A 10,946-nucleotide genomic window follows, 5' to 3' on the forward strand; every position below is an offset into this window, starting at 1 on the left:
TGGAGGAAGGGAAGAGCCCTCATGTGGTTCGGTGCCCATTTCGGTGGATTGACCCAGATTCTGAACAGCGCGCAGCCAACGAGGGATGCGGGTTGGATGGGTGACAGGGTTGACGGGTGTGGGATTGACAAACAATGGTGGTACAAGAGATACAAGACGGCCAGGGTAGCTAGGGAGAGATGGAGGTCGAGGAGGGGACTTTCAGTCATTGTAAGACGATATCTCGGAGGGTTGCCACCATCGGTCATGTTTTTCAGTTCTTGTCAAACGATTCCCCTCTTCATTCCCAAGTTGCCAAGTCTCTTTGGCGCTGTTAAGAGTCTTCCTGTTCTTCATCTATTGCGAAGAGATGAGTCTGTTCAGAGACCGGTTCATAAACAGCGGTGTTCCTCCCGCTGAATCAGTCGCGATTAGAGATGCCAGGTCCAACAAAAGCTTTGCGCTGGACCCCAGAACTCAGGTCCCGCGACCGCGATAAGGATCGAATTTTTTTTTTATTGCGGCGTGCGGGTGGCATGACAAGGATTGTGGGAGGACCGAACACTAGCACAGACTTCGCGCAGACCCGGACCAAGCCAACTAGCTCTGCAATGTATTATGTGAGTGGCAAAGCCAACGGCGCGCTTCCGCTTCTGGAAGGTTGATGGAACGATGGAGACGCGCAGTGGGGTCAACTGAGATTGGAGAGACGAGACTGGCCGTTGGAAGGCTGGGCGAGCAGGCCGGCTAGCAAAAGGGCAGGGCTAGTTTGTGGTGCCGGGTTCGTTTGCATTTGTCTTTGCCCGGCGTTGGATTGGACTGCCTTGGGGACGACAAGAGATGCTGTATCCAGTCGGACGACACGCATGAATCATGGTTCGGGTCTGCTTCTGTCTTCGGTGACCGGGTGAGCCAACTCATTATCGTCGTCTCACAGACAGGCACACAGGAAGAGAGAGAGAGCCCAGGAGAGAGACACAGGCACACACCAGAACCAGCTTGGCTTCCGGGGCAGCCAATGACCGTGTGGCAATGGCAGCCGGGGACGGCGTCGGGCAACGATGATTGAAAGCCTCCTGATAGGCTCAATACCGGCCTTGTCCTGTACGATGAAGGTGTGGCAGATCCTTCCGTTCTCCTGGGCGCGACTAAACAATCTGATGGCTGCTAGGGGCCGAGACCCCAAGACACGCCAGTGCACTGCGACCCCCAAACCGCTGCTAGAGCACGGAGGCATGCGGAGAATTGGGACTGGTTGGAGATAGCTGCTTCAGCCGCCCCGGCGCCACAAACGCCATGGATGGAGGGGAAGGGAGGGGAGAACAAGACGTCGCGGATGCTGATATGGATTGTCTCGTTCAATGCCAGTTGCTCATCTGCTGTTCTGGCCACTGTCTTCTCACTTCCTCTCCCGATTGTCTGTTCTGTTTTCGACCTTCTTCAGACTGGGTACCATCTGAGCATAGTTAAGCAGGACATGTTCCGCGGAAGCTTACGGGGGTCTCACGCCCAGCATGTGGCGGCTGACAGCCAGCGGGAAGGGTAGTCAGATCGGCGATAAGACGTCCTTGGGCCCTGTAATATCAAAGTGTAGGTGCGGACTGAAGCCGCCTGAACCTGCGAGTGACTCGTAACTCGGGGGACCCCGTCCGGTGTCAAGCTGGCATTGAGACGAGATGAACGCTTTAGATTAGCGAACAGTCGCCGTCATCAATCACTCAGCGCAAGCGACGCCAATTCCAGGGAGTGTCCGGGCAACGCGTAACAACTGAACCCCCCTGAGTCCTTGTCTCATTTGCAGTTCACGATGATAACAACCAGTATCCCTCCCCTTAGCACCATCCTTCTCCCCTCATTTTGGCCTTAGCTGCTCTGTCGGCTGGGGCCGAGAACATAAGCATGAACGGGGGTTCACCAGAGCCTATCAGTTGTCACGCATCTTTTAGCAGGCTATCCAAGAGAGGAACGGACATTGAAGCAGAAGCACCAACAGGATCACCTTGCTGCATCTGCCATCCGCAATCCCAGCTGCCACCTCCCCAACCCGGCCCTAGGAACTCGCGCTAGGATGCCATACGCGCAGAATACAGTACTATGCAGTACAGACCGACGCGCAAAAGGTGTGGCAGGCCCCACGCCACCCCGGGGAAGCGATCAGTGCTAAGGTTCCCGAGCTTTTGACAAGTTGCGACTTGCGTCGTATCTCTGCCCAATTCAGTCAATGACCGCGTGCGCTTACAGCCTACAGATTGGCTAGAGACAAAAGTGCCATGCCTTTCCCACACTCGCCCAGGTATCTCTGCATTTCAGCTTCGGCCGGCTCCGCTTCTTGGACGGGCCCGTTGGTGAGCCCCCAGCGTAAAACCGCTGCGTAATTGAAGGCACGTGAAGGGATCAGGGTGATAAGCTCTAGGTGAGCTCCGATCCTCTATCCCGGGTCCTCGATGGTTTCCGTCGGTCTCCGGTGAACATCGTCAAGCATTTATCGAATCTGCGCGCGCAGCAGCCACACATCTGCTTCTCGTTGTGGAAGCTTTCGTATCTAATGTTCCAAATGGATCGCAATAGGATTAACGTCCAAACAATAGTGGCAGCCGAGAAGTTCGGACAAGGCCCTCAACAAACCAGCATATCTTGGAAGCTCTGATAAGCCGGTTCACTCGGATGCCAACGTCGCGGATCCAGGGACGCTACCACGTGTGTGGTATCCGCCCCCAGATCCAGCAGGACGGCTGGGTGCCAGCGGCTTTGCCCATCTTCTCGGCCGGCTGGGCGACTCCGCTTGCCGCCGTCGCGGCGGCAGCTCGCGGGCGCCGTCTTTGAGCGTGGTTCTGGTTCCTGGATGCACGTCTCTCTCACCCTCGTTCTTTACAAACATAACCCTACCGCAGAAGACAATCTTATCATTCGTTAGCAGCTTTTCTCCAAGCAGGCGACATTGATCTTCGTATGCCACGTGGCTTTTGTCTTACTCCTGCAAAATGCCAACCTGGAGACCCCGCTTCTCGCAACTATTTGATAATTGATAAGATTCGACCAACGTCTGAGATTCGACCAACGTCTGGATTGAACAACTGTTCCGCAGTTTTTTCTTGCCAGCGAACTCGACAGAATGGTAGCGAACGGCATTTCATCTGCACTTCAAGCGCGCAATCCTTCTATTTTCCTCACGGGACCAGCTCAGAATAGGCCAATTAAAGGGCGCCGATTAGCTGCATCGTTTGCGGTATATTGGCCCTTGAGCTGTGCACCCCTCCCACCGAAATACCATTACGGGCGGTAAGACACCGTCGTAATCGATCGCCCATCGGAACCGTATAAGACGGAATAAAATCTACTCGAAAGGTACGGTCATTGTGTCGTTGTCAGACGAGGAGCGCCAGGTGTTAGAGATGCCGATATTCGCGCACCACAGAGCACTCCACCATAGCCTTCACAATATGTAAAAACTAAGTGTGTACACAAGGGGTTCAAAACACAAGTGACTGGACGTCCCGCGCGTGAATATGAGGTTGAGATCCAATCCGACAAACTCCTTAGTCAAGTTGAGCACTTGCTTCACGTCTTTCAGGTCGTGCAATTCCTCTCCATCGCATCATGAAATTGGGAACAATGCCTTAGGGAGTGCTTCCACACAGGCTCGGATTTTTTGCTGCATCAGCCAGAATTAAGTGGCCTTGTATCATTGTTTCGTTGAGCATACTTCATTCCAGTAAAAAGATCATTTCAGCTCTTCCTTGGGATCAATGTCCCGCAATGTGGGTATCAAATGTTCTCAGCAACAGCGCGCTCGCTCTTCTCCTCAACCTCCGTCTTATAGCTCTTGAAGTCGCGTGCAGGAACCTTCTTCATAAACATCTCATCAAGCTCCTCGTAAGATCTGCCGGCAACCTCAGGCTGATATAAGAAGAGGTAAACTGTGGACAGAATGGAGAAGGCACCAAAAATGAAGGCAACCTTCGCCTGCAAGTTCGCTTGGTCGGGATTGAAACTGGTATTCATGTCAGTACTCGTCCTTAACAAAGAACAAAGGTGTCTCATAGGTGCACTCACAGGAAGGGAATGACGAAAGCCCACATGGTCTAGAATCATAGCTGTTAGTCAAGGCTAATTGAAGAAGGTCCAGAGGGAAAGCACTCACGAAGAGGGCATTCTGAAGAGCCAAGGCCATAGAGGCAGTCTTAGCACGAAGTCGAGACGTGGCAACCTCGGTCAACAAGGAGTAGGCGGTCGCGCCAATGGTGACGTTGTAGAAGAAGCAGTAGATCAGGAGTAGCGCAACTGTTCCCTTCACGGCACCAGGAGTTCCAGCGACGGCAAGACCGCCAGTAATCATGAGCAGAGTCGTGAGGATGCACATGCCGTAGAGCGTCAGCCCCCGACGGCCGACTCTGTCAATGAGAAACCAGGAAACAACATTGCCAAGCATCGAAATAACTTGTTGAACAATCGCCAGAATGAAGCTCTCCTGGGTGCTGTATCCAGCCAGTTGTTGGTAGTATGTGCTGTAGGCGGATACGAAGTAGACACCACATAGGGCTTGGATACTCAAGGGCATAACGGAGATGACGGTGCGACGCAAGTTCGACTTGCGGAAACACTCGGCGTAACTTGCGCCTTCAGTCTCCTTGCGAACCTCGGCCAAAGTTGTTGTGATAATGGAGAGACGTTTCTCGGCTTGTACTGCGTCGTAGCCAAGACGGCTCAGGGACTTCATAGCCTTTTGCATTTTGCCCTTGTTCACCAGCCACCACGGAGACTCTGGCATGAAGGCCAACACGAGAATTCCCAAGCCACTCACGCCATATTGCGAAACGAAGATAGCTCGGTAGGCCCAGCGATCCTGGCGAGCACCTGTCGCGTTGACAATGAGGGAGACGATGAAAGGTCCGATTGTGAAAGCGATGGCGGCGGCGGCGGTCAGGATACCACGAAGAGCCAGGGGCGCGATCTCGCCGATGTACGTCATGCTGACGGTAATGAAAGCGCCAATGGGAAAACCTGCGATGAACTTTCCGGCAAAGAACATTTCATTAGTCGTGCTAGTAGTCTCGAGTGTGATTCCGACGAAGATGAAAATATAGCTGATGAAGTACGTCCACTTTCGGCCGATGATATCGGTGATATAGCCAGCACCGATGGATCCAATGACGGCACTGTAAATGAAATTGTCAGCAATTGGTCTGTCTTAGTTGCGTGTTGGCGTCACTCACGATGCCACAGGAGCTCCGCTGTAGGCAGATTGCCACTTCGCGGGAAGCACATAGTCGCCATTGAATTCATTGCCGAAATCTTTGCGGAACTCTGGGATACTCAGAATGCTGCCGCCCGCCTGATTGTCGAAACTGGTGAGGATAAGGACGTAGATGGCGTAGACACACCACAGAAACGCCCACGGCTGATTCTTGATGGCCTGCAAAGGAGTTTCTACGTGGTCCTCGGCGGTGGCAGCGTGGCCAATCTCTTCGACGTGTTCGCCCTTGGCCGCGGCGATATCGTCCTTTTCGGCGACAATGGGCGTCTTCGACGCTTCAAGATTGTGTTCGGCCATGGCTGGCTAAGATAATTGGTGCGGTGATTCCCCGGGCAAAGAAGTCTAAACTGCTGAAGGATTCTGGGGTTGGCCCCGACGATCTGGGGAAGCTGAGGAGACGAGTCTGGGGAACTGGGTCCAAAGTTACGGTTTCCCGGGAATGGCCCCGGTTCTTATTCTCAGGAACGATTTGCAACTGGATCTTGTCAAGGAAGTCGTAGGCACTTCTTCGGATCAAAGTCGTTCGAATGATGGGCCGAACAGAGCCCATTGTCTGGGGCCCTTCCTCGAAAGAAGACTTCAGCCCCGAGTCCTGGACCGAGCGTGAACGCCATCCAGCCCAAGAGTGGCCTCCATACCCAACCAGATGGCTGACTCCTGCGGGGGAGGGGCCGGTTTCTGCCCATGTCGGACTGTGTTCGCATGATGCCAGTGCGTTTCAGTGATGGCGCGGAATTGTGGCCGGCAATATGGTTACCAAGGAAGAGAGTCAACGACATGCCTGGTAGTTGGGTCTGCCTGAGTCAGTATCTCTTCCGAAGAAAAGCCTTGGGACTCGTGGTTGGCTATCTTTGATGACGTCTAACCTATTTAGGGGTGCTATGAGGATCCTTAAGATGAACTTGGCCGTGGCCCTGGTCGTCAACAGCGGGAGGGCCTGGACCAGACGTGTCAATGACCCGTCTTCTCGGTCCTAATCTGGGGACCCCACAGTAGCGTGCAATTGCCGGAGGTTCTTTGTGGAGAATACCACGAGGACGCGGGGTTCGACCCGGAAAGTTGGCTATCGTTCATGTTACCTTGGCAAGCCGTTGCTCGAGAATGAAAAGGGCGCTTCTTTGAGATCGGGCTTTTGAACGCGATGGTAGGACGTACAAGAGCTCTAATCGCGAATTGACGACTTTTGGTGTCAAACTGAAGACAAATCAAGCGCAATAAAATCAAGTGCAGACCATTTACATCAACTGACGATGGCTGGGAAGCCAATGGTGTGACGGCAGCTCGGCATTATGCTAATGTCCAAAGACCCTCTTTCATCTGAAGACCGGCTTCGACCTAATGACCACGCCAAGGAGAAAAATTGGCAAGAAAACCTGAACTAATTCTGTAAACACCTCAAAATAACCTAGTCTTGCCGTGACTTCACCGCAGTTTTACCGTAGTTGAACCCTTGGTGTCCGCGTGATCGATGTTCCAGACTCGGCTTGATTCAGAATGTCCGAGGTCACCGCATTCTTCCCCGCAAACCGCGACTAGGATCTCCCCACGCCGACATCGCGATGACGAGGCGGGCCCAATTGAGCAATCGGAAGCGGCAGCCACACTTTTTGCTTTGCCGAGCAAGTGGGTTTGACTGCCTTTCTCGGGAGGATGTCACACCGAAGCGTTTACGAATGCTGTTTGTGATCGTGGCGTGTCAAAAACAACATTAACCAGCTTCAACCCATGCTTTCAGCTGTAATTCCAGACCTCGTAGACGGGCTTATCAACCGAACCAGGGCTTCCAGCACGCCATTCCTTGTCAAGCTAAAATAGTACAACAGTCAACATCAGACCATCATGTCTGATGCACCCGAGGGCATGGTCGCGAGCGTTCTCCCGACGAGATGGAACCGAGAATTCGAAAAGGTCGCCAACGACCTCTGCCCCGAGTTGCACAGATGGGCGCGCACACCTCAGCGAGTTATCAAGTTTGACAATGACGACAGCCAGTATTTTGGTGTTCGTGCTGCGCCGGCGGATTGCACTATGGACCAGCTTCCATCCAAGACTTGGGGAAAGGGAGATGAATTCATTCTCGACTTCGGCGTCCACATGGTGGGATACATATCGTTTCGTCTCGAGTCCCGAGGATCGCACATGGACGCACCTTGCAGGTTGCGCCTTACCTTTGGCGAGTCTCCGTTTGACGTGACCTTGGGCATGGACAACGTGAAGACTTGGATCAGTACCAGCTGGCTCCCGGACGAGGTCATCAACATCGACATGTGCCCTGAGCTAGTGACATTGCGCCGCCGGTACTCCTTCCGATTTCTCCGAGTTGATATCATCGACACATCACCACTGTTCAAGGTTGTCTTCTCAAATATCAAGTGCGAGTGTGTGAGCGCCATCAGCCAGACGCATCCACTGGAGGCGCTGGAGTTTGGTGACGAGCTTCTCCGGAAGATCGACCATGTCAGCATCTCAACCTTGAGAGACTGTATGCAGACAGTCTTTGAAGATGGCCCTCGTCGCGATCGCCGACTATGGAGCGGAGACCTTCGGTTACAAGCTCTCGCAAACTACAGCACTTTCAAAGACTTCAACCTCGTCAAGCGCTGCATCTTCCAGTTTGCGGCCGTGGTTCGCGAAGATGACTCGGTGCCTGCATGCATCTTTGAGCAGCCGCAACTGACGCCTTCATCTGACTACATCGTCGACTACGACGCTCTCTTTGCGGCCATTGTCAATGACTATGTGGTGGCATCGGGTGACACCGCCGCCGGCCACGACCTCTGGCCGACCGTGCTTGGATGCGTCAAACGAGCGATATCACACCTGGACCCTGACACTCATGCCTTTGATGAAACGAAGGGTGAGGGATGGAAATTCCTCGATTGGCAACCCGGCTTGGAACACAGCGCGGGCGAGCACGGTGTTCTCCTATACTGCCTCAAGGCGGCGAATGCCCTGGCCAAGGTCCTCGGCCAAGAAGCCCCTTTTGTGGATCTCGTGGCCCAAATGACCGAAGCAGCGAAGGCTTTCCTTTCACCAGAACACGTCTTCGTATCTGGCCCCAAGGGTCAGGTGAGCTATGCCTCAGCATCATGGCTGGTCCTGGCTGAGGCCTTCCCGAAGGATGTGGCGCAGACTGCGTTGCTCAATACCCTTTCTCATCCTGAAGCTCTCAAGCCTCTTACGCCCTATTTGTGGCATCACGTATGCGACGCTCTTGCAACCGTGGGATGTTATGACAAGTGCATCGAGATTATGATAGATTATTGGGGAGGAATGGTTAAGGCTGGCGCGGATACGTTTTGGGAATGTTATAACCCGGAAGACCCAAAGGCGAGTCCTTATGGTGATGTCAGAAATAACAGCTTCTGTCATGCCTGGAGCTGTACCCCTACGTATTTGCTAAGACAGAAGCTGAAAGATTTTATGGGGGTGAAGGGGACGAAGCCTGTTACCATGGGTGGTTTGGATGATACTTGGATCCAGTCTCAAGTCAGCTATTAGACTCCCCTTGAAGCTACCTGAGGCTGTTGATGAATCATCACGAGACGGGGAACGACAAATCAATCATAGACTATAGATCTGCGGAGAACATTATGATCATTTCCCGAATGATATGTGCAGCTTGGCTTTTCCAATAAAGTATGTACAGGAAAATATGATCAGCTCAACAGGTGAGCAGTGCGCCTGTGACTGGTGTATGTTCTAGCGACAAATCCGCTTAGGCAGAGCCCAGCAGAGCGGTCTTGGGCTTCTGGCCAGGGAAGAAGGTGGTGGGCAGAGCAGGGATGTCGATGGAGGTAGAGAGACCAAGACCGGCGGTGATCTGGCCAGGCATAGTGGTGGCCTCATAGTTGGCAACAGTCTTGGTGGTAGCGGTGCTGGTGTAGGTACCGGAGCCGGTGCGCAGGCAGTGTCCGGAGCCGAAGGCGTTCTCGCACTTGTCAACAATGGACGAGCCAGCATCGGTCCAGATGTTGATGCTGGAGACGTCAATGTTCTCGCAGGGGACGGCAGCAGCACAAAGGACGACAACGGGGCCGCGAGAAGCACCGTTGGCAGCAGTACCCTTCCAGTTGGAGAAGGTCAGGTTCTTGTACTCGACACCGCTACCCGAGACCTTGCTCTGTCCGGCCCAGGCAGAGTCGATCTTGAGGGAGTAGGCATTGCCGTGACCGATGAAGTTCTCGAAGCGAGAGTTCTGGAAGACGCCATCACCGCCGTTGTTCTTGATCATCATCATCTGGTTGGAGTTGACGGTGTAGATGTTGCGGTAGGTGATGTCGGAGATGGCGGTGTCAGCGCCGAGGGAGCCGATAGCACAGCCGCCAGACCAGTTGCAGAAGATATCCTCGATAAGAATGTGGCTGGACTTGTTCTTGACAGTGACGCTGAAGACTTATTAGCCATAATTCTGCCCATGCGAAACGGTCACGGAGCCTAGAGCCCGGCTTCCGGTCCCGTCAGGCAAATGCGGCAGGCACTGCGAGGCAGTGGCCGGATTCAACCAAACCGGTCTCACGGAGAAGAAAAGTGAACTTACCACTCGTCCTTGTTGGTAACCTCGACATCGTGAACGTGGACGTTGGTGCAGGCCATCAAATCGAGACCGTCAAGGCCACCCTCGTTTCCTCCGCGGATGATCATGTTGTAGACCTCGCCGTTCGTGCAGGTGTCCAAGATGATGTGGAAAGCGGGCGAGTCAACGAGAGCAATGTCGTGCACGCTGAAGTTGGTGACGGACACGAATCGCAGGAGACGGGGTCTGCAGAATCATAATTAGAACTGCGAGAACGCATGTAGTAGAATCATCAGGTCTCACCCATAAACACCCTTGCCCTCTGCATCTTTGTTAGCACCGCGACTACGTGAATATAGATTGTTGATGACTTACGCTTGTGGAATTCGTATCCATAGCCCTGCATGGCACCCTTGGAGTTGCCGCTGTAGAACTCAACATCGGTGGACTTCTGAACAATGATCATGTGGCCACCAGCAGTGCCGGTGCGGTAGATGGTACCCTCGAGGTTGATCGAGACACCAGAACCGCCGGAGAGCGTCTGCCAAGTGCTCATGCCCCATTCTCCGGACGGAATCAGGATCTCTCCGCCAGTCTTGCAGGCATCCCAGGCAGCCTTAAGGGCGGCGCCGATGTCACCAGTGGCGCCGGTCTTGGCACCATAGCTGGTGATGTTGCATGTCTTCTTGGCCGCCTTGGCTGCACGCGTGGTGGACGGTCCGACGGTACCGGAGAGCTCGGCGGCGGCCCAGCCCGGGAGAATAGCGCCCAGCGCAAGGAGTGAAAGGGAAGCGAACTTCATGTTGGATTTTGTGAACGAATGAACGACTAACAGTCAAAAAATGAGAGACACGGAATGGAAAAGGGAGTGACAAGAACAGCAAAACAGGCGACAGTTACCTACAGAGTACGAGAGGGACTCTTCGGGTTGATAAATATGGAATTGCATCTCCTTCCGCTTCCTCCTTTTCCCCTCCTCCAACCCAACCCGTCCAACAGACCACCGATCTTAGCTCGGGCATTCTTTTCCAGAACCAGCGCCGCGTCCCATCTCCGCCCACAGTCCCCACGATCCGACCATCGCTTGTGGGAAATTGTACGGAGAGCGGTGTTGAAACTCGCAGGCTGACCACAAATGGCACAAACTGGTCTACAGCCGGGATTCTAGCGCCGTGTTAATTAAACCAACAACACAGA

General features: G+C 53.7%; 3 protein-coding genes across 3 annotated transcripts; 1 reads left to right on the forward strand and 2 right to left on the reverse strand.

The window, feature by feature from the left end:
- Positions 1 to 3,744: 3,744 nt before the first annotated feature.
- On the reverse strand, positions 3,745 to 5,530 carry GCG54_00014652 (Maltose permease MAL61; the record flags this gene model as incomplete). The annotated part of the gene is made up of 4 exons (XM_045414475.1): positions 3,745 to 3,970; positions 4,033 to 4,061; positions 4,121 to 5,135; positions 5,193 to 5,530. 4 exons carry the CDS (start codon positions 5,528 to 5,530, stop codon positions 3,745 to 3,747), a joined length of 1,608 nt encoding a protein of 535 aa, XP_045256916.1.
- A 1,542-nt stretch (positions 5,531 to 7,072) lies between these two features.
- GCG54_00014653 (uncharacterized protein) lies at positions 7,073 to 8,734 on the forward strand (the record flags this gene model as incomplete). Its single annotated transcript, XM_045414476.1, has 1 exon — positions 7,073 to 8,734. The coding sequence occupies one exon, from the start codon at positions 7,073 to 7,075 to the stop codon at positions 8,732 to 8,734; it is 1,662 nt and encodes a 553-aa protein (XP_045256917.1).
- A 217-nt stretch (positions 8,735 to 8,951) lies between these two features.
- On the reverse strand, positions 8,952 to 10,551 carry GCG54_00014654 (Rhamnogalacturonase A; the record flags this gene model as incomplete). The annotated part of the gene is made up of 4 exons (XM_045414477.1): positions 8,952 to 9,621; positions 9,774 to 9,995; positions 10,053 to 10,071; positions 10,125 to 10,551. 4 exons carry the CDS (start codon positions 10,549 to 10,551, stop codon positions 8,952 to 8,954), a joined length of 1,338 nt encoding a protein of 445 aa, XP_045256918.1.
- Positions 10,552 to 10,946: the final 395 nt, after the last annotated feature.

This window comes from Colletotrichum gloeosporioides, assembly GCF_011800055.1.
Source record: "Colletotrichum gloeosporioides strain Lc1 chromosome Unknown consensus_109, whole genome shotgun sequence".
Classification (NCBI taxonomy): domain Eukaryota; kingdom Fungi; phylum Ascomycota; class Sordariomycetes; order Glomerellales; family Glomerellaceae; genus Colletotrichum; species Colletotrichum gloeosporioides.